This window comes from Cetorhinus maximus, chromosome 25 (assembly GCF_964194155.1).
Source record: "Cetorhinus maximus chromosome 25, sCetMax3.hap1.1, whole genome shotgun sequence".
Lineage (NCBI taxonomy): Eukaryota > Metazoa > Chordata > Chondrichthyes > Lamniformes > Cetorhinidae > Cetorhinus > Cetorhinus maximus.
The window spans coordinates 36,870,542-36,893,481 of NC_135903.1; the positions used below are offsets into that span (position 1 = coordinate 36,870,542).

A 22,940-nucleotide genomic window follows, 5' to 3' on the forward strand; every position below is an offset into this window, starting at 1 on the left:
CCAATGGCAAAAGTGAAGAAGCAAATCATGTCTAAAGGAGGTGTGACTGGAGGGATCCTGTATAGCTACTGCCCAAAAGTAAAGGAAATAGAGAAATGAGAGGGATAAACCAAAGGAAAGCCTCTTTGTTTCTTTACTTGATCCATTGATACTACTTGCACCATGATACCTATTGTCATTTGATCTCTCCTGCCCTCCTCACATCACTTGACAACTTCAAATTTCAAAGCTCAAATTCTATTGAGTAAGGGAATATTGGTCGATATGCAGCAAAAGGGATGGACCCATTTGTTGTTGCTTAAATGAGTACAGTCCAAAGCTGTTAAGATCGGTTGACTAAGAAAATGGCCTATTCTATGTTTGGGTCCACCCAATCGAAGAATGGAGATCTGCAACTGGACTCTGTTCTTCAAGGTCAGCAGCATCATGACTTGGCAGTGCTTAGGCTAGACTTCAGTGTTTACGCCAGAAATACAAGAACAGTTGCATCTGCACTTTAACAGTTTTTATTGACCCAAAAAAACTCTGCAAAGAATGACAGTAAATAAATTTGACACGATAATTGACTTGCTTGCTGTATTCTGCCAGGTGGTATCATTGTGACTGGAATATGTCGGGATTTCTCAGCGATACCTCAGGAAGTTGAAAGCTACCCATGCTCCCAACAGCTACCGATGCCCCTTAGCTGATCAACTATCCTATCTTCACCCATGCCTTTATTATTCTGCCTAATGTAAAAAGAAGTAAGAACCATAAAGTAAGCCCAGGTGACAAAACACCATTGGACCCATTGGTGCTCATACCTGTAGTACCATAATTTTCCCAGCCTGGTGCCTTGAGCATTCTGGAGCCTGTGGCTTAATACACTTCCTGGCAGATTATGCTAGATATTTATCAGCATTTATATCAGGAAATTCTCCTGGGATCTGATTCTGAATTGAGCTTAGGTAATAAATTTATGACTTCTGGTTCTGTTCACCTGCTTTATTATGAAGAAACGTGAATTCCTGTATCCATCCAGCTAACTCTTAATGCCGCCATTTCAGAACATATTGTCATGGGAACAGGAAGATGAAGTCAATGATCCATAAAACTAACTAAATTCTGTATTTTTCATAATTTCTAGAATTCTGTGTGCTTATAAAAATTGAGGCACAGGTTCTGTTCTACCCAACCCCCTACTCCCTGCACTGAGGCATTGAAATGATCCAAATGGCCAAAATGGCTACCATTTTCATTTGGTCTATTTCTTTATTCCAAATAATTAGATTTAATGTAATCTGGGTATCCTATCCAGAATTGTACCACTTAAGTTTTGATGATAACTATTTTATTTTCATCAAGGCACGGAACGGGGTAAAGTTGCATTGCATTGTGACAAGGCACTCGCGTATTCTTTGTTCAGTAGTGCCTGATATATTGCTATGTTGTTATTAAATTGTACGTTTAATTTTTTTCTCTCTCCCCTCTCATTTGTATTGAAGTTTAAATGTTGCTCCTGTAATTATTTTGTCTGATTTGATGTCAGCAAACATCGACAGCAGTTTCACGGTGGTATATTTACCCTTTAATCCAGGCTGGCAGCTGCCATTGGCTAGGCCTGCAGAAAGCTGCTGTCCACGGTCCTGATGATAGCACCACAGCAGGGATCTTTGAAATTATTTTTGTTCCTCTGCTCCTCTTTTGCTGCTTTGTGCTGTGTAAGAAATCTGAAATTTCAGCTCAGGAGGCTATTTGGCCCATTGTGCCAATCCCTGTATTAGTTCAGCATCAAAACTTGCTATTCTCATTCCATCTCTTGGCTATTTCCCTTTGCCCTTCATTATTTTTTGTCAAATTTTGAAATCTGCTATTAAATTGTCTTAGCTGTAGTAGCCATGGTGGTGATGCATTCTATAAAGATCTTGTAACTTAGGCTTTATGCTTCTAGTTCTAGACCAAAATGTAAGTTCCCTTTACATTTAATGCCCAATGGAAATACATCAACTTTCATTTTTTATTCCCTCCAGCCATAATAGTTGTATTAGACCCCTGAGCCACTTTTGCACAGAATGCAGCCCTAGTTTTCCATGCTTGTCACTGTAACTGTAACCTTCATCTGTTATTGTCTTAATGAAACTGCATTCTCCATAGGTGTAATTTCCTTTCTGTAGGGTTCCCAAAGAGCACAAGATGCTCCTACTTTGTCTAAGGTGGCGCAAAGAGCTGTTCCACATGGGAATCAAATTCACAACATCAGTGTCAACAGCAGTAAACACTACCAAACAAGCTCAGCAGACCTGTAGATCAAAGGTTGGGATGAAACTTGGTCTCTGGTCTTTAGGAATTATGCAGGAGGAGGGTTCCATTTTTGTAGTGTTAGTTCAGCAAGGTAATTGTTAGGCTCAATTGCCCCCTCCCTCCTACTTGTACTTAACCCAGCTAGGGCTATTAGTTAATACTAGTAGCTGGTTCAATTGACAAGCGCACATTTTTGCTGTGACGATGTTTGGCTAGTTGCTGATAACAATGTCAGAAAAGGTGAAACAATCCTGTTGGCTCAGTGTTTCGCTGGGCATTTTATCTAATTGTCTTGTCTTTAGCTTTGCAAAATCAAATGTACTTGTAATATATAAGGTCTCATGAAACAAGCTTATGTAAGGTATGGGCTATATTTCAATTCTCTTGTACTATTTCTTTGCCCAAAAAGCTTTCTTTTAATAGTTAAATATTCAAAAATAATAAATATGCTTGGGACCAATTGCCTGCTAACATGAGTCAGATAAATTAATGTTTTTAACCTCATCACAAAGCTCCTGTAGCCTGCCTTTGCTTACTGACTTAGCCTTTTGTCATTCTGCAGCAATTCTGTAATCTCATTTATTATGTGAGAATTAATATTTAAATCACTCTGCAGACTGTTATGGTTTAACACTTGGTATTTAACCAACTGGGATTTGTTAATCTGATGATAAATATTTGAAATAAATGTTTTTCAATTAATTTTTAGTATCTGCAGTTTCATCAAATATTGCTAAACCAGATTTTCAGCTTATGTGCTTATTCACTAGTAGCCCCACAAGGAGTGATGGTGGGGCGAAGTCTGTTAAATTTCCCTTGCAGTCACTTCTACTGCCAGAATGCAGTGATCACGAACCTTTTTGAGACTACTGACCTTGAAGGACAGTTCTTGCCTTTTTGATTTCCGCAGTACTGAGGCATTGCTTTCTTCATGCTGGGTGACCAACCCTTTGCAAATGAGACTAAGGAAAAATAATTTAACCATAATCACCCTGACCCGTTAATGACTTAAAGGAGAGAGCTCTTGTGAACATAGTAGCCCTCAAATGCTCTGACACATTACACTATGATGCAGTTGCTGGTTTACTACTGAAGCTCCTTAACATTCAGATAACTGCAGGTTAACCAGAAACATCCAGAGAAAGTGATGAATCTTTCTTACATAAGTTATACCCTTCCAGTCAGTGATGAAATTCAATTGCTGCTATTTTTTTAATCTACCTGTGGTGAACGGATGTTTACCATCCATGCAGATGTCCCTGTAAGGAGACTGTTCTTTGTGGCTATTGGCAGCAAAACATGCATGTAGAATGGCATGTTTCTCAGTAAATGTAGGCTGCAGTTGCATTACATTTATTAGTGCAGTGTACAGTGCAGAGTGATTTGGGTTTGCACCAATTTTAGAAGAAACTAAATCTGGTAGTCACTGCCTAACCTGACTCCAGAATAAAATTGGACGCAGTCTAAAATGTTAAAATTATAAATGTAACGTTACTGTTGATAGCATGTTTACTTCCACATCATTCAAAGACTTGAAGCATGATTTTCCTGTGCAGAACTGTTGTTTTAAATCCTGTAATGTTAAAAAAGCAATTTTTGAAGTATACATCACAGTGCATTGCATTACCGCCCCCATGGGCACCTTCAGAATATTTCTAATTAACTCCTGAAGAACTGTTGGTATACTGCCACTGATCACCTCATTTCTGGATTGAAAGGCAACCAGGGATTACTACTCACGACTACCCAGTGAGCCTTATTGAAAAGTGTGTTGGTGTGGATGTCAAACAAGTAAAAGGTTCAGGCTCTGATGTGGTGCATTCTATAGTTGAATAGCCTGCCAGCACTCAAAATTATGGCTCACATAGGAAGAGTAATGATCACTTAGAAGAAGAAATGTTAGAAGACAGTCACAGCCATGGAACAGGATTCCAGGCAAAAATATGGTAGTATTTATTTAATAAGACAGGCTTTTAAAATCCAAACTGGTTTCGTCTAATTTTCATGTTTCTAGTTCATTTAGTAGTGTTGTTGCTGGCATAGTTGGCATGTATTGGCTATCCCCAGTTGTCATGAATAGTTTGATACAATTGAATGATCTGTTAGATCGCTTCAGAGGATAATTAAAAGTCAACCATTTTTGATGTAAGGCTGATTTCACATGTAGCCCAGACAGAATAAGGCAGAGTTTCATTTCACAGGGTTATTACAGCACGAAAGGAAGCCATTTGGCCCATCGTGTTTGCGCCAGCCCTCCGTAGGAGCAGTTTACCTAGTATCACTGCCTGCTTTCTCCCCGTAGCACTGCATGTTTTTCCTTTTCAGATAACAATCCAATTCCCTTTTGAATGCCTCAGTTGAGCCTGCTGGACATTCGTGAACCTATTGGCTTTTTCTGATTATCTGACAGATTCTCTTTTGTTCTCACTTTTGCTTACAGATTTTAAAAAAAACAAATCAAATTCTCTCAGCTCCATGGTGGGGTTTCAATTTGCATTCCCTGGATTGCTGATCCAGCAAAAAAACCGACTACACTACCGCATCCCAAACATTGTGTTCTTTCACCTTTTAACTTTGGGGCTGTCTTACACTCTGCCTTGGGTTTTTATCCAGAACTCTTCAATATGAATGGAAATTGCTTTTTGTTTATCAGGTGAATTTAAACATTTGGATCAGTTGAATATTTGACTAAATAGGACATTGAAATGTGGCCTGAGCTTGTCATTCTAGCTGCTTTTATATTCATAGACCCATAGATGTCTACAGCGCAGAAGCGGCCCATCGTGCCCACGTCGGTCAACACAGATCTGACTATATTAATCCCATTTTCCAGTGATTGGCCCATAGCCCTGGAGGCTATGGCAATGCAAGTGAATATCTAAATACTTCTTAAATGTTACGAGAGTTTCTGATTCAACCATCCTTTCAGGCAGTGAGTGCCAGACTCCCACCTCCCTCCAGGTGAAAAAAATTCTCCTCAGCTCCCCTGTTAGCCTTCTACCTCTTACCTTAAATCTATGTCCCCTGGTTTTTAATCTCTCTAGTAATGGAAAAAATGCCCTCCTATCCACCCTATCAGGCCCTCTCTCAACCTTCGTTGCATCAAGGAAAACAACCCAAGCCTATCCAATCTTTCCTCATAGCTCAGACCCTCCAGCCCAGGCAGCACCCTGGTAAATTTCCTCTGCACCTTCTCCAGTGCAGCCGCATCCTTCCTGTAATGTGGTGACCAGAACTGCACGCAGTACTCCAGTTGTGGCCGAACCAACGTTTTATACAGTTCCAACGTAACCTCCCTGTTCTTGCTTTTGTTCTGATGGAATTAATTGTGGGTCACTCACGTTGCTACAAGCCAGCACAAGTAACTTGCATTTCTTTCAGTTTCTTTTTAATGTTAAAGGTTTCCCGAGATGTTTGAGGCACAACTAGAAATTAAATGTATGCCAAGCTAATTAAATTATTAAATTAAATTATTGGGAGGGGTGACCAAGAGGTCTGACTAAGGATGGCCTTAAAGGAGGAGCAAGGGATGGGAGGGGCTTAGGCAGGGAGCTCTTGATTCTGGGGCAGAGGTGATTAGAAAGCACGGCTGCCATGGTGGGATGTTCAAAAAGCTGGTGTTAGATGAATGTGGGGGTGTGGTGTTTGGTGTTGGAGTATGGTTCAGGTCTCAGGGGCTGTGGTGACGGAGAGGAGGGAGGCCTTGAAGATATGTAAACACAAAGATTTTAAATTTGAGGCATTGGGAGAGTGGGAAACCAGTATAGGGTCAGCAAGGGAATTGGTGATGGATGACGAGGACTTGAAGCCAGATCAGACTTCTGCCACAGAGTTTTGGTTAACTGAAGTTTATGGAGGATGAGACACAAGGGAAACATTGCAACGGTGTAGTCTGGTGATTACTCAGGCACATAAGAAATTCAGGAGGAGAAAGCTAAAGCAGGTTTGAAGCTGGATGTTATGGAGGTGGGAGTGGGCAATCTTTGTGAGGGAGAGGAAATCGGTTTGGAAGCTCTAGTTAGCAAGCTTACATGAGAACTAGACTACTTCAGTCTGAGACGAGAGCTGAGAGGGAGAAATTGGCTGGGTTTGGACTCTGAGGTGAAAGCTGAAGCCTATGTTCACCTGGAGGAAATTGTGCCTTGTTCAAGACCCAACTGTTACAATATCATGTAGGTGATTGGGTGGGCTTAATGGAAATAGGTTCAATGAGCAGTGGGTTGGACTAGGTCAGTTCAAGAGGGTATGAGGGAAGATGGGAGAGAAATTGCGAGAAAGCTTGGGTTCAGGCCTAGGGAGGTGGTGAGAAGTGGTGATTTGGTTCCTCCGCACCCCACCTTGAAAGAAGGGGGGCAGGGAAGTAGCAGAAATAACTGAGCACATGGTACCTAATCCGTAAGAAGTCCATGAGACGGTGGGATTTAAGGAGGCAACAATTTGTGAAGGGAAGACACCAAATGGAGAATTGATGAACATTGGTTAAGATTAATGAATTCAGAGAGCTTAAAATGGGATTTTCTGGAGGCAGGTTTAGGTACAAGTTGGCAACGTTTGCTTGTAGCCGAATATGTTGGATCTGTGCTCTGTGAACCTAAATGTTCAGAGAGTGGATTTTGCACTATGTAGAAAAATTACATTTTATAATACAATGTAAGAGCACTTACAGCAGATGAGCAGTGTGAGCTGAATTTTCAAGGCAACTTGTGCTGTGTCTTTAAATTATTGCTGTTGGGAACTGTATACAAGATTTGTACAATTGTAACCAAAATGGAGACTATCTCAGTTGTGACCTCTAATTCATTATGGTCATTGTGGGTGTGCAAAAGCCTCACTAGGTTTATTCCTGAATATAGCCAGCACTTCATGTACATTGTGAACTTTATTTCAACTTTTAGTTGCGCAATAATTTGTCAGGACATTCAAAACGTTAATCACTTGGCTTCTAGAGTCTGGGCAGTAAGTCTAAGAAAGCTCTGGTGTGCGGAAGTGCAGCCAGACTTGTAGTAATCCTCTTCTGTTAAACATGAATTTGTCTTTAAAGCCACTACATCTATGTAGTGGTTGTACAATACTTCGTATAGAATTTAATATACTTGCCATTTCCTAACCCTTTAGATAATCATACAATTCTAGTTATATTTGAGAAATAACATTTGAATTCTACAACTCCCAGTGGAATATAATCTTGGGTATATATCACATGTGGTATATCTTATTGAGTTGAGCTGGAAACATGTTGGCTGCTTAATTTCTAAGAAGTTCATTTTGAGTTTTTGGTAGTTTTGGAGTGATGTTATTTTAAGGGCTAAGAATTGCTAATGTCAAAAATGTAAACTCCAACTGTATGTTTGAAATGGTTTGATTTTCTTTCCTGAAGCTTAACTGGTCAGAAAGCTGACTTCATTTCTAAATGGTGGATAAGCCTTGTCAGGAGCCATCATAAATCACCAATTAAAACATTTCTCAAACTTCTTTAGCAAGGTCATTTCACCAATTGTGGGGAAGGAGAACGTGGTGTAGTGATAATGTCACTGGAGTAGTAATCCAGAGGCCCAGGTTAACGCTCTGCGGACATTGTTTCAAATGGCAGTTGGTGGAATTTGAATTCAGTTTAAAAATCTGGAATATAAATCTTAACTCTAATTGTGACCATGACAACAATTATCAGTTATTGTAAGAAAACCACAGCAATACTCTTAACTGCCTGTGAAATGCCTAACAAGTCACTCAGTTCAAGGGTAATTAGGGATGGGCCTTGCTAGCAGTGTTCACATCCCATGAGAGAATAAAAAACAAGTTGGATTACATTTGGGAAAAACTTGTACACTTACGCTATCTCTCTCCACTGGTTACATGAGTATAGTGATTGAGAGGGTGAGAGACCTCTGATACTGCCATGGACCAGTCAGTAGTGTGTCTCTGGGCCAGTTGCCACCAATTCCTTGTTCCCCTCCATCCCTTCTACCCAGCGTTTCCACAGGGGATCAAACTTGTATCACAGCATTGCATGGTGTTTGTGTGCTACACTATTCAATTATTATTGTCCTTTATATGCCTTTCTCCTGTCTGGTTTCTCCTTTATCTCAGTTAAGTTGCTTCCCACTGTGGGATAAATTACCCTTACTGGCCAGCAGCTCAATAATAAGGCTACTTGAGTCAAATTGGAAAATTAGCTATTTGATTGAGATGAGCTTCTGACTCTATAATCTGCTCCATCACAAAGACTGCCTACTTCCATCTCCATAACACTGCCCGTCTCTATTCTTGCACTCTCTGTAAGCTTGAGCTTATCAAAAATTCTGTTGTCCGTATCCTACATCTTTCCAAGTCCTGGTCACCCATCACCCCTGAGCTTGTTGACCTATATTTGCTCCTGCTGCAAAAATGACTTGTTTTTAAAAAATTCTCAAAAAGCTCTGTGGCCCTGCTCCTTATCTTTGTAATCTTCTCCAACCCCCCCCCCCAATCCTCAGATCTCTTGCACTCTTCCAATTCTGATCTCTGCTGATCCCAATTTTGACCATTCCACCATTGCCAACCATGTCTTAAATGTTTAGGCCCCAAGTTCTGGAATTCCCTTCCTAAAGCTGCCGTCTTCTATTTTTAAGACGGTCTTTTAAAACTTGCCATACTTTAGGTCACCTGTCCAAATATCTCCTTATGTAGCTAGTGTCAAATTTTGTTAACTCTTTTGAAACGCACTAGGATGTGTTAGTTACTGTAAAATATTTTCTCATAAATTTTGTTTCATTGTTTATAGGGTTCTCCTATCTCTTCCCCGCCACAAGTATTTTCATTTTTTGCCAAAAATAATCCCAAAATACAATTGAATGTCTAAGGAAGTTTTTGTGGTTTCCAATTCAACATTGATCCCTTGACCAACATCACCAATAACAACTGATTAACTTGCCATTTCAGCTGACTGCTGCTTATGGGACTTTGCTTGCTGCAAGCTGACCACTGTGTTTCTTGCATATGTTAAGAAAACCAAACTTGCCTTGATGTTGAGAGTGGAGGTCGGGAGCTTCAACTCCCGACAGGCCTTGGAGCTTTTACGCGTACAAACAGAGAGGGCTGCACATGCACAGATTGGCATTTTTATCTTCTTTGGGCCAAAGACGCGTCTAGTGTGCTTGTGCATTAGGGAAAAATGGCATGAAAACCCGAGCCAGGTGACTGGGAGCGGAGCGCCATTGAGAAGGTGCCCCAGATGGGACAGGGAGAGGCCCCAAAGGTGGAGGGGACACAGAGGCAAAGGTCCCAGTTCAGTTAAAAAGAAAGGAGCAGGGAGAGAGGCTCCAAATAAAAAAAGGCTGTGGGTAGGAGACTTTTAAGTAAAGAGGGCTCAAGGAATGTCCTGATAATCAAAGAGGGCTCAGGAGAAGCCCCGAAGATCCAAGAAAGCAGCTGAATTTTGGTGACTCTGTGCTGCGGGCCACTGGGGTAAAGATACTCCTTGGGAGCCGTGGTGTTCTGCTCAGCGTGGCCGAAGATCTGAAGTTGTACTTGAGCTTGTGCTTGTGTATACTCGGGAATCCAGGGGAACGGAATCTCGGGAGGCAGGATTGAAACCCTGCGAGGTGGGCCGTGGCTGATGCTGTCCGAGTGGGAGAGACTTTTGAGAGAAATTCCAAGGCAATCTCTTCAAAGGTGAAGATTGGAAACTCTTGTGACAGAGACAATTTCAGTGATATTGACTGACTCAGGGGTTACTGATATCTGGTGGGTTATTGAGAAATCCATGGATTCTGTCTTGGTCTCATCTGCATTGTGCAGAGCAGTTTGTTTGACCACATTTCGCCTGTTAATTCACATGTACCTCATATTAACCATGAATGTCACAGTATAAGATAGGTATTGTAAATTGTTTTATCTTTCTGATCTTGTATAGTAAAGTTTATTTTTGTTTGTTCAAAACCCATGGAGTCTTGTGGCTTTATCCACTGAGCAAGTGTCCTAAATCTCATAACTTTGTCCGCTTTAAAGAAAGTGTTAAACAAAACGAAACTAACCGACTCTTACCAAAAACTTGGGGGTTTGGTCAAGGTTCGTAACATATGACAACAGTTGACTGCACTTCAGAATAGTTGACGATGAAATGCCTTGGAACATCCTGAAGATGTGAAGTATGTTATAAATCAGTATTTGAGTAAATTGAGTATGTATGTCTGTAGATTGGGATTCATTACTTTCAGTAGTGTGCAAGTGCATTTCTGATTGTGATAGTTTGATTGTCTAATTTGTAGTTGATATGTGGAAGCAGGAACCTAGTTCATGAGGGAGGTAGCAAGGCCTTTTGGTTAGAATAATAAAATAATTACTGAAAGAAGGAGACCCATTGAGTCCATACGGGCTAATGTGATTTTTAAACTTCAAATCTCAAGCCCCAAATGGTGTTTGAGTCTGCTGGAGATAATTAACTGTTGAAAGCTGCTAGTTTTGCACAAGTTCCTCAGACTGTTGAATAATGTGCTATACTCATCACGTATGATTATGTTAAAGCATCTTCACTGCAATTTAAACCTGCTGGCAGTGGATGTGAGATGGTTGCTTAAGAAGTATTGCCTCTGTGCTGCAATTTTGAAAAGCTGCAGCTTTTATTAAAATAAAGTTAATGACATGATGCTACCAGACATAAAAATTATGATTTATGCAAAAACATTGAATCCTCTGTTTGTATAATTGTTTTAGTTGGCTACTGTAAAAGAATTGACTAGGTTATTTTTTATTATAAATGTTTTTTATTTACATATTTGCTCAGATTTGTGAAACTTGACCACAAAACCAGCATGCTGCCTTAGACGCCATTATATACTATAGAGGTGTGCAGCCAGTAGCAAATCCCCATTCCTCCTCATTCTACCCGCTCATCTACCCTCCTCCTCAAGACCAGAGATCCTTCTTAAGCTGCTTTGATCTCTTGGGATCGCTGGCAAGATTGGCATTTATTACCCATCCTTTGCTCACCTGACTGCTTCGCTAGGCCACTTAAGATGGCAAAGTCAACTACATTGGTGTGGGGCTAGTCCTGTATGGGCTATAAGGAGCATGTTATTTCCTAAAGGGTTTGTAAGACAATCTGATAGCTTCATAGTCTTTGGATTTTTCATTTTTAATAGTCATCAGATTGAGGGAGCAAAGATCTGTGCAGTAAATATGAGGGACCAGTGCTTATCTTTTGCATCCTTTGTCTCTACAATGCATGATGGAGCCCAGTAGGGTTGCAGAGACTGGCTGTCTATTCACTGGCTAAAAGAGGAATCCTGGTGCAAATGTAGGAATATCTTTTTTGAAGGGTATTGTCATCACATCAAGTGAAAATTAATTGTACTTAGTACTGGTAATTGCTCTTGTTGTAATTACCTTTATTGACCCCTCAATTTTAGTCTGCAGCATGTGTTGAGTTGCCTTTTGAATGTGCCTCACCCCTCTTTTTCTTTCCTCCTAGGCATGTGATTGTGAAAACTAGTCCGAACCATAGATTTGTCTTCACGGTGAAAAGTCATACCACCGTGCTTCCAGGGAGCATTGCCTTCAGCCTCCCGCAGGTAAAGATGGTTATAATGTACGCTGTGGAATAGACCCAAACTTGTAATGAGCAGTTAGCACTGATGAAATGGCTTGGGGTTTTTTTTGGAGATAGTGAGGGGGGAATAAATGTATCTACTGTGAAGCATTTCTCTCTGACTATTCACTTATGAATGCAGCACTTCTCAAAACTGCTGTCATCATCTTCTATCTCAAAAAAACTAGTTTATCCTCCTCTGTCCTTGCAAACTAGTCTCCCCCATCTCTAACCTCCCTGTCTTTGAATGTGCTGTTACTTCCCAAATGAGTACCATCTCACCCACAAGTCACTGTTTGAATTTCTCCACTTGGGTTTCTGCCCCTCTCTTGGCCTGAAGCAGCTCTAGACAATGCCACTGATGACTTCCAGTGACTGCTGCCATCATGATTATCCCTTCATGTGGTCTGTGATTTCTGCACCAATTGACACGACTGACTGAAGCGGGCATCTGTAGTGCCTTTCTTCGTTTGTCCAGATCAGTGGGATTGGCCTTTCTTAGTTCCAGTCTTAATTACATAGAATATATAAAGAACCACTTGACCCAACCAGCCCATTTTGGTATTTTACCTCTATGTGAGCAACTAGTTACTCACATTTGCCCATGATTTTCCCATATTCCTTCAATCCATTTTTCGTCCTCCACCTATCCAATATAATCTTGAATGTTAATGGTTTCTATCTCAGTCACTATCCTTAGAGTTGAATTCCATAGCCTCACAGCTCTGAAGAAGTTTCCCATGACCTCTGCTTTAAATTTCTTGTTTCATTTTGTTCTTGACCCCTTAGGGTGGATAAGTGTAGATTGTTTCTATCATCGTTCCATTGCATCTGCCAATGATTTGTGAAGCATTAACCGAGAAAGGCCCCATTTTAGCCTGGCTTTGTACTTGGACACTGCGTGCCATGAAAAAATATGAGTGTAGCTGCATTGTACCCTCTCTAAAGCATCAATATCCTCCTCCTTTATAGTGCAGAGCCCAATGCTGTACTGTACTTTCTACACTGACTACATTCAGCTCTACTTTTGTCCTGTCAGGTTGCTTCTCTTGTTCAACCTTGGATTATCCACATTTTCGTTCAGTTAAATGTTGGGAAGACTGAAGCCATTGTTTTTGCTTCCTGACGCAAGGTGTGTACTCCAACCGCCAAGTTCATACTGCCTCCTGACTGCTTTGGCATTCTATTCATCCTTGAACTGAGCTTCTGACCCCATATTCTGTGCAACACAAAACATCATCTTTCATATCCACAGTATTGCTTACCTCCACCCCTAACTCAGACTGACTACTACTGAAACCTTCCACAATGTCTTGTTACTTTCAAACTTAATGATTTCAATAATAAAACCAGAAAATGCTGGTAAAACTCAGCAGGTCTGACAGCATCTGTGGAGAGAGGAACAGAGTTAACGTTTAGGGTCTATATGTCTCTTCAGAGCTCTCCGCAAGTCCATGGCCTCTCTGCTATTGCCAACCCTCCCTTTGCTCCATTGTTGCTGTCCATGCCTTCAGCTGCCTATGTGCCGCATTCTGAAATTCTCACCCTTGCCCTGGTTAAAACTCATTGCTTGATCAAGCCTTCAGACTCTTTGACTCGGTGTCCATTTTTTTAATCCTGTCTCTGAAGAGTCTTGGACCATTTTCTACCTTAATGGTGGTATAAAAGGTCTAGTAGTAGACTGGTGAGGCTTATTTGAGTTCCTTCAAAGTGTTTCCCAATTCAGTGGCTTTTGCATATGTTCACACAAAGGTGAAAAACTAGACAAGTTAATCTTGCTCTTGCAACTGCAATGCTGTTGTATTGAGGATCTGTTCAGAATGAATATCCACAAATTAGGAACCAAACATTGGTTTTATTTTTGCTTTTTTCTCATGCTTCTACATAGCCTGTTTTCAGATTTGGCTTTGCAGTACTTTATTTTATTTTGTGCACATTATGGGAAGAATTTAACAGCCTGTACCATGAGATTTTGAATTATTCAAAACCCTTCCTGGTGTTATTAAGAAAGCATGGCGATGGATGTTTTTAATCTCTCTTTGAAGTGTAAAAATGCCATTTGAATTGCGTTCTTCTGACTATTTGGAGTTGGTCTGCATGTGGAGGGAGCATATTTTAAGATTTTTAATGCTGGATGAAGTTGTGATAATTACAGGTCTATCACTGGTCACAATAGTGACAGCTTAACATAGAAGTCAATGCACTTCACTATTCAATTTGTCTACTTTTTCCTATTGGGTTTTGAGTAGAAATTAGTTTAATCTTTCAGCATTCCCATTCTTTTCTTTTCCCTTGCTAACTTGAGCTCAAAGGCTTTAGTAAACTGAGGACTGGATCATTCGGAATTAACAACAAATTGTTTTCAAAAGCTTTACCAGTTCTGGCCAGAATTCTGCACGATCAGAATATTAAATATTATTGTGCTGGATGAACTGAATTTGGTATTTATAATATCAAATAAAGGCAAAAGATTTTCCATAAAACCTGTTTATAATTGATGTTAAAGATGGGAATGACCTTCACATTTACTGGACATGAACTTCAATTGAGTTTTCACTGGGGGGCATTAGTTTATGTTTAAATTGCAGTCTAAACTTTTTGGATTCTTGCAGCATTCCCTCTAGATTATTCCCAGATGTTTCTAAGAGCCATAATTGTTTTCATTGATAAACAGCTAAGGGGAAAGTGCCATCCATCCTAGTTGTGCAATACAAATAGCTTGCTGATACCCAGCAAAAGTTCCAAGGTTGGAAGAGCAATTGTTATTGGGCTCTCCTGTCTAAATTTCAATTCAACATTCAAATTTTCACTCTTAACCCTCACTTTTTTCTCAACCTAGTGTTTCCTGTTGTGTTCTTCTATTTGTTGCAGACATACCAATCACACAACAGACATTGGTAAAGTAATGTGTGTTCTTTATTGGTAGATAAGACTATATACACACAGTGGTAAATGGGAGGCTATGTAAAAAAAGCCTGACCTGTAGCTTGTAGCTTGACTTCAGTAGTGGCGCTGTTGATCTGTAGCTGCCTGTCTGGGCTTTGTGAAAGCTCTGCCCATGAAGCTCTGATTTTAGTGTGAAAGTGGATGCAGGGCTGAAAAGGTAAATCAAACAGTGAAAAAAGACTTTTTACAGCCACCTTAAAGCTGTTGGGAGCTGCTACGAGATGGAGTCTTCTTTTTGGCCCAGTCTTGAATGTTTAATCATGTGCTGACCACCTGAGGATATGGTCTGCAGCAGCAATGGAGTCTCCTGTCCTATGGAGCTCAGCCTAGCACTACACCTCCCCTGGAGTCAGCTATGTTTGGCTGTTCCTGCTCAAGTCTTTGCAGGTAGGCTCGGACTAGTCACGCTCTCCTGAATTTGAATGATCTTATCGGGACCCAAGGCCTGCTGGCTGGAGTGAGGTAGTGTCCCAGAACGAAGGTACCGTGTGTCGGATTCCTACAATGGTGCAGATTCACTTACACGCTGAGCACTTGATAGTTGTTTCACTTCCACATCAGTTCTTTTGTTGTGTGAAGGTTTGAGGCTTGTATATTTCTCAGTCTGAACTTCAAAATCATGCTGCCACCATGTTCTCTTTTACTTGTTGCAAACAAATCAATCGCACAAGAAGGATTGGTAAAACAATAAATTTGGGTTCTTTATTTGAAAATAAGTCTACATGTGTGCAGTGGTAACCGGGAGGCTATGTTGACATGCCTGACCTGTAGGACTGCTGCTTTGTTTTGTCTGCAGAGGGATTAGACATCACATCCTGTTTCATAATGGACAGTGATTGACAGCAGTTTACGATACGCATCCTTAAAGGTGCATGTACATCACATCACAATATTCCCCTGACCCCTACCTTTCCCCATTATACGAATAAAAGGCTGCGCTTGTAAGTTTTATATGTCAAACTGATGATAGTTTCTCACAAATAACTTGTAACATTTGATGACCTCAACATAAAAATGGACCATTCCATGCTTCAGATCTGTGCTATTGTATTAGAATGTTATCTTTTTTCCATGTAACCCCAAAAAGATATCACATTTATTTTTCCCACTCCCATTCCATTGTTCTCCTTAACTTTCAATTCAATATAAGTATCAAATTCCCTTTCATAATTGCTGGGCTCTTGTTGAAACATTTGCCTCTGACAGTGGATTTCCCATTTGAATTACACGCTTGGAAGAATTTTTTCTGGCCTCCATATTTCAGTTTCTTGGGCATATTCTGATTATTACATATTTTGCTGGTGGATATGGAGTGGGTAAGACGGGAAGCTCAACTTGTTGGCTTATCTGGCCTTCTGGGTGTTTTTTTGTTTTCACGTGGATTTACGGATTGGCAGGGGATATGAATATCTACAAGAATTGGTTACCTTGTGTTGTTTGAGTTTCCTGTGAGCTCCAGCCAGGTTAGATTACATCAGCAGATTAAACATTGACCCCATCACAAATTTACATATGCAATGAATTCAATAACTTGCTTTCCTGATCAATTTGTTGCTGTTGGCACAGCATATTCAAGTATAATCTTTAGCTGATAACTGACTGAATTGCTACTCAAAATTTCATGATCAAGCCCTCAAATCAGGAAACATGCATTACAGGTCCATATGCAGTGCCTTTCTATCCATGGTAGGGGTCAAACCAAGAAAAACACGTTGCAGGCCCATATCCAGTGCCTCTGTCCATGGTAGGGTGCATTCATTTTCTTAAGCCCTTTCTTAAACACGGGTATAGGAGAGGCCTAACTATAATGATCAAACCTTCATGGATCTTGTTTGTATAAAATTTCTAACATTTAAATAGAGGCCTCAATGGCTGCCTCCTGATGTTGAATGTATGAGCTGTTGGGGATTTATTTAACAAGATTGAGCTACCAGTTCTTCAAGACAATTCTGAGGATTTTCTAGGGTTGTACAAGTTTTTAAATGAATATGTCAAATAATTGGATTGACAAATTAAATTTGGAGCAACACCTTAAGGTACATCAAGGCAACGTGACGAAGGGGTACAGTTTTAGGGTTGTGGAGGACAGGAAGTGCCCTTGCAGAGGGACTAGTGTGTAGGTGCAAAAGAGGCTTGGTAGAGTTGGTTTGGGGGCAGGATGTTGAACTAGTTCGACAGGTAGATGCTTTTATGGGAATATGGCTGGATTGCTATTCTGAAAGATTGTCATCAAGTGAGGTGGAGGGCTGCTTTTCTCTAAACCTTTCTTTAGATAGGAATGTTTAAAATAGATAATAAAGCATTGGACAAATGCAGTATGCAGGCTTTGGAAATTGAGAAATTGGGCTGTTTCAATGATGGAGAACACAAGCAGATGATCTGATGCATGGGACCATTCCCAAGCGCTGCAGTCCTTTTTTTGGATCCCTTGAAGGTATTGTTGTACCATTTGTTCATCTTGACCCCACTCAGCTGATCATCATGTGAGAGCCTGGGAACTGAGATGTATTGGCACTTTGGGTTTGAGGGAAAGGCCATCAGAACCCAGCTGATCCTGTACGTGATCCTGTCCAGCAAAGCAGGCAAGATAGCAGTCACGAGTGGAAAGCCTAATTTATTTTTCTCTAATCCAGGGATGCTAAGGTCAATTGTTGTAAACCTTGCTGCCATCCAGCCAGAATGAGCTTCATCAACACAGCCTAAATATTGAGCATTGGACTTTCTGATCTGGATTCTTAGTTTCAAGCTTTCTTTACCATTGAAATAGTTAACAGGGACTGATGCTCAGAATTCTAAAATTCCCAGTTATACCGGCCTTTTTATACTTACTCTTCAATTTAATGCTGTTAATCAAGCAAACTGTTCAATCTGCCTGTTCAGATAGATCCTTGGGCTAATTTATAATCTGGATGTATGTCAATATATGCTGTGGGAAGACTTGGCAGCATTGTAGAAAAATGCAAGAACAGAAGTATTACATTGATCCATCTTTTCAGTTTTGTACTAAATTACTTTTCTATCTTGTCACGATGCTCTAGAAGCGCACAATGTGCCAAATTAATTACCATCACTATTTTATGAAGTGCAGGATTTATAACTTTTGGTGGCTTATTCAACAATTTGACTTTAAATGTTTGAGACTGGTAGTTTAAAAAATGCTGTCAGCATTGGCGGAGTGATGGAGTGCCCAGCACTGAGTTCAAGATTGTGGGACAAAGCACCATTTTGAGCACAATCTAGCCTGACTCTTCAGTGTTGAGTGCAACACTGCCAGAGGTACCGTACAGTCTTTGAGATGGGAAACAGAAGTTGGTTTCGCCTGCCCCCTCCAGACGTAAAAGAGCTCGTTGTGTGATTTGAAGGAGAGCAAGGGAGTTCTCCTGTCTAATACCTATCTCTCAATTAACAGTGTTTTTTGAAAAGGGATTACCTGGCCATTAATCTCATTGCAGTTTGTGGAGGTTTGTTGTGCACAAATTTTGCATTTCCTTACAACAGTGACTATGCTTTAAGAGTACTGTGTGAAGTTTTTTGAAGTATTTTGGAATATTCTGGTTGCGAATGTTTATATAAAAGAATTTTTTGAACATTTAAAGATACTAATACAAAATATATTGTTTGAGAGAGATACTTCATTTCTGAAAACCCTACCGTGTACAATAAATTTCATGATAACGCAATGAACTATTTTTTCCGCACTTTTGCAACCTGACTATCTATGCAAGTGAGTATAGTGGTGCCATTCCACTTAGGAAGGCAACCCATAGTGTCTTCACTGTGGTATCCCATTCCTGAGATATCAACCAAATGACAGTGCTGGCTTTGTTAACTTCCGTATTGAAGCACTGCATTTGTTGCATGCTTTTCAAGTTCAGGTCATTGCTGTATCACAGTGCTGAATAAGACAACCTCAATTACCTAATCATAGCACCAGACGTGAACTTTCAGGAACCTTCCATATTCACTGTCACCCACTTTAATGATGTTACCCCTGTTCAATAGTATCACCTCTGGCCTCATGGCGTAGGATCAAGAGCCCACATTCTTTGTGCAAAGCCCCCTTTTACTGATTGTGCTCCACGCAGGTTGCCACATGCATTTTCTAGCTACAACTAGAGAATACGTTTTAAGTGACCCTAAAGAAACGGAACACCCCTTGCCTTGCTTCTTTTAAGAGACAACAGGAGAGTTGAGGGATATGGCGGGCAGGCAGAAAAGTGGAGTTAAGGCCACAATCAAATCAGCCATGAACTTAGTGAATAGTGGAGCAGGCTCGACAGGCCGAATGGCCGCCTCCTTCTATTTCTTATGATTAAGAGCTTACATTTGTATATATCCTGTTATGTCCTCATGGCACCCCTTCTCTAAGCACTTTGCCACCTGTGAATCACCTTCAAAGTGCATTGACTGTTACGTAGGCAAGTGCAGTGACTGAATGCAGAGAGAAAATAGTACATTTGTCACTCTTCAGCCATCAAACAATTTTGGTCACCCCAGTAATGCACAAAATGATTTCCAGGTTTTGCACATCTCTGGCATGGTAAGTGCACTGTACTCTTAAATTATGCCTCCATTTGGCTCGAGTGTCAAGTACACTGCCATTGCCCATCTTTGCTAACTCTCTTCATGACTCAGCAGTAGTGGCTTTGGGGTGACTTTGTAATCTTGGAAAAGACCAATGGGATCCAACACATTTTGAAGTATTTAAATATGCAAACTATTTTCATTGTAGTTCTGCACAACTGACTGCCTGAAATAGGGAAAATTCAGGGTGGTGGGGGTGATATATTGGGGTGAATGATGTACTGTGGTATAGGAACCATTCTTCAGCTTATTATGTAACATTGCTATAGCCTGCTCTTTGAGTCTTGTGAATGTTTCACTGTTCTTAGAATTGTCATTGTACACATCTTTCACCAAATATGAAGGCCATGCAGCCAAGGAAAGGACTATTGTGATTGTTGGAACAGTGTTTGAGCACTAGCTGCATTTTTCAAAGGAAGTATGTGTGTCATAAGAGACAAAATGTTTAATCTTTTGTCTTTGTATAAGCAATTTTCCAAGACAGAAGACTAATTTTTAGTTAAAAGCATGATTTCTGCCTATTCTGGATGTCTTATTTTTTAAAAACTGTGTTAAAAATAATCCTTTACTTTTTCTATTAAAGGTAATTTATTGAAGCAATGCTGTTACATTAACCGGTTATATTTTTCTTGCAGAGAAAATGGGTGGGGCTCTCCATAGGTCAAGAAGTGGAAGGTATGTTTCCTTTTATTGCTTAATTAACACATTTTCCAATTGTGAAGCAGAAATATAAACAATTTACATTTATATCTAACATAGTGAGCACAGTTTGCAAAGCATGATGTGTTTGTATGTACTTATAAAAGCTAATGTAATAGACATGCACAGAATATTGTCACATCAAATGCAACATTAACTCAATGCTGTACGTTATTGAAATACACAATAATTATCATGAGATATCTTCCAAGAAAAAGATCCTAAGGATTAGTTTCAAAGCAAGTGGATGAAATGTAGACATGGCTAGTGGGAAGAAGAGGGCTCAGAGGCCTCTTCTTCAAAAGAAGTAAGTAGTGTTGCTAACAGGACGTGACTGGTAGTGATATTTGAGGAAAATAAGTCATGGCTGGACGAACTTGTCATTGAGGTTTAGTAAATGCATAATTTGTTCTGCCTAAGCATATGTTTAAGATATAAATATCTGCACCAAGACTGAGTGAGATGTCAGTTTCTTTTATTGCAGATGGATTTACTTAAGTGAGAAATATTCCTAAAGATATTGGAGAGGTTACTGACCCCTTCCCAGTTCCTCTCCTTTCATTTAGGGAAGCATTCAACAATGCATTGTGGTGTGGCAAATGAGACACCTTTCTAGACCCAAGTGAAAAGGTTGGATTATATACAGCCTTTTACAATTTTACATACTGACCAACTTCTGGAGGAACTGCCATCCCAACTGAATTGTGGAAAACCCTCCTATGTGATTTTCCAAAAAGCATTTGATGGTTCTATTACTAATACTGAATGTGCATATGTTGAGGATTTAGGACAAAATCTGGGAATGGAATTTTAAAAATGGGTAGGAAGCAGCAGATATTTTCATGGGGGTTAGGTTGGGACAGACAAGTACTGTTAGTGCCCCAGGGATGATTGGACCAGTTCATATTTTACATACATGAAATTCACAAGTATAGCCAATTAGGAGGCACAGTTCAATTCAAGAAGGCAGCTTACAAGGTAAATTGAATAAAATATTTTGATGTTGAAATAATTAAGAATGAAATTTGAGCAGTCTAAAGCAATGCTTCCAAAACCTTTTCACGTTGTGACCCATTTTGAGGCTTGCAAATTGCTGTGAGCCCAGGGTGGGGGTGGGGTGGGGGAGGGGGCACTTGTGGCGGTGGCACTGGGTCATAACTGTGAATGGTGGGGGTGGGTGGGTGTTGGTGTTCAAACTACTGATTTTTTTTTTAAAAAAACACTTGGCCTTTCACTGGCTTTTTGGAGCAGGAATCAGGTCCCAAAGATCAGCCAGTTAGGCCATGCCCTCCATTGGGGAAAAAACCCTAGGTATGATTTCAAGGGGCCTCACAGCTGTTAGCACTCAGTCTGAGCTCCACGGCAACCATTGCTGCCTCGGAGCTTGTGACCCCAAAATCTTGACTCACGATCCCACTGGAGGTCATGACCGTCAGTGGTTTTGGAAACCCTGGTATCGGGCTTTTGGCAGACTTGATGCTTTTTCAACAAAACACATAAAATGCTGCCTTAGACAACATAATAATAGAGTCCAAGTTAGGCAAAGATATCTTCAAACTGTTTGTTGTGCTAAGGTATAGTCATACCTTTAGAATTTTTTCTGTTTCTGGCTGCAAAGACTTTAAAGTGCTGGAGATGATTCAGAAAAGAGCCAATAGTTAATCTTTGGTGTCAGAAGAGATTGGAGAAACATGGTGCAAATCTGGGACGATTCCACCCTGAGTGCGGTAGTGGGTGGGTAAAACGTTTTACTTGTCAGCTACAGTGGCGGGTTTTCAGGCGGTATTGTCCCAAACCCACCGTATTACTTATGTATTCTTGGGAAACGCGATGTTTCCAAAGTGGATAGGCTCTCATTCACCTGCCACGCTGCTTCCTCATGCCAGGCACCACGTTTAAAGTACAGCCACATTCAGTGCTTCCAGCCCAGGACAGCAGCAAAGAAGACATGGCCCCGAAAGGCAAGAAGACTGCAATCCTCGAGTGCCTTTTGGACGCTGTGGAGGCCTGCTTTGATGTCCTGTACCCTCGCTCTGGCCGCAGGAGGGGCAGCTACATTACCACTCTGGCTTTGTAGTCGGTGGCAGTGCTGATCAGTGTCAATGCTGCACAGAAGAGGTTGGCCATCCAATGCAGATAGAAGATGAATGATCTCATTTGTGCAGCCAGGGTATGGCAACCATCTCAACACTTTAAACTCTCACACTCAAGCTAATTACACATTCACTGGCATCTTGCTCACTGTCAGCTCAAGGGACATCGCCACCCATTCTCTCTCTCACACACCCTCATCTCCTCTGGAGACTGCCTCCTCAGCCCTCATCATCTTGAGGCCACATGCACAGATCAACATGTGCCCCCCCACACACCCTGGGATACCCTCCCTCCACAGTACAGTTCCTGCAGCCTCTTCTCTTACCTGAGGCCACTTCTCTCTCTCCCCCAAGCAAGACCTTGTCCTGCACCCATTGAGAAGCCATCCACATATGGCTGATCTGGTAGGTAGATCTGTGAGCCTCCCTAAAAGTGATGTGGTCTGTGAAGCCTGGAGCTGATGACTGGGTGCTGACCAAAGCAAGGTGGGCAAACAAACCTTGAAGTCCCGAGTGAAGTGCAGCCCGCCAAGTGCACGCCTTATATATGCCGTTGTGAAAACACATCAGCGTGTTTTCCCGCCGATGTGGGCAGATGATCCAGCAGGGGGAATGAGTCCGGCAGTTGGCCTTATAATGATTTGCTGATGTATTACAAAGAGGCTTTTGATGAAGGGGAACGCAGCCTACCTTTGGTGGGCGGAGTGGATGATCACAAACTGGTTTCATGATGTCGTGAAACTTTTCCACGATGCCGGCGGGCATGGAAAATC

General features: G+C 40.9%; 1 protein-coding gene across 2 annotated transcripts in view; it reads left to right on the forward strand.

Moving 5' to 3' along the window:
- nsfa (N-ethylmaleimide-sensitive factor a) overlaps window positions 1–22,940 on the forward strand; it is a 311,021-nt gene that overhangs the window by 85,803 nt on the left and 202,278 nt on the right. For both annotated transcript variants that reach the window (XM_078529818.1, XM_078529817.1), the window contains exons 3-4: window positions 11,729–11,828; window positions 20,011–20,050. In XM_078529818.1, the coding sequence (XP_078385944.1) occupies window positions 11,729–11,828; window positions 20,011–20,050 (140 nt within the window). The remainder of the gene's footprint in view (window positions 1–11,728; window positions 11,829–20,010; window positions 20,051–22,940) is intronic.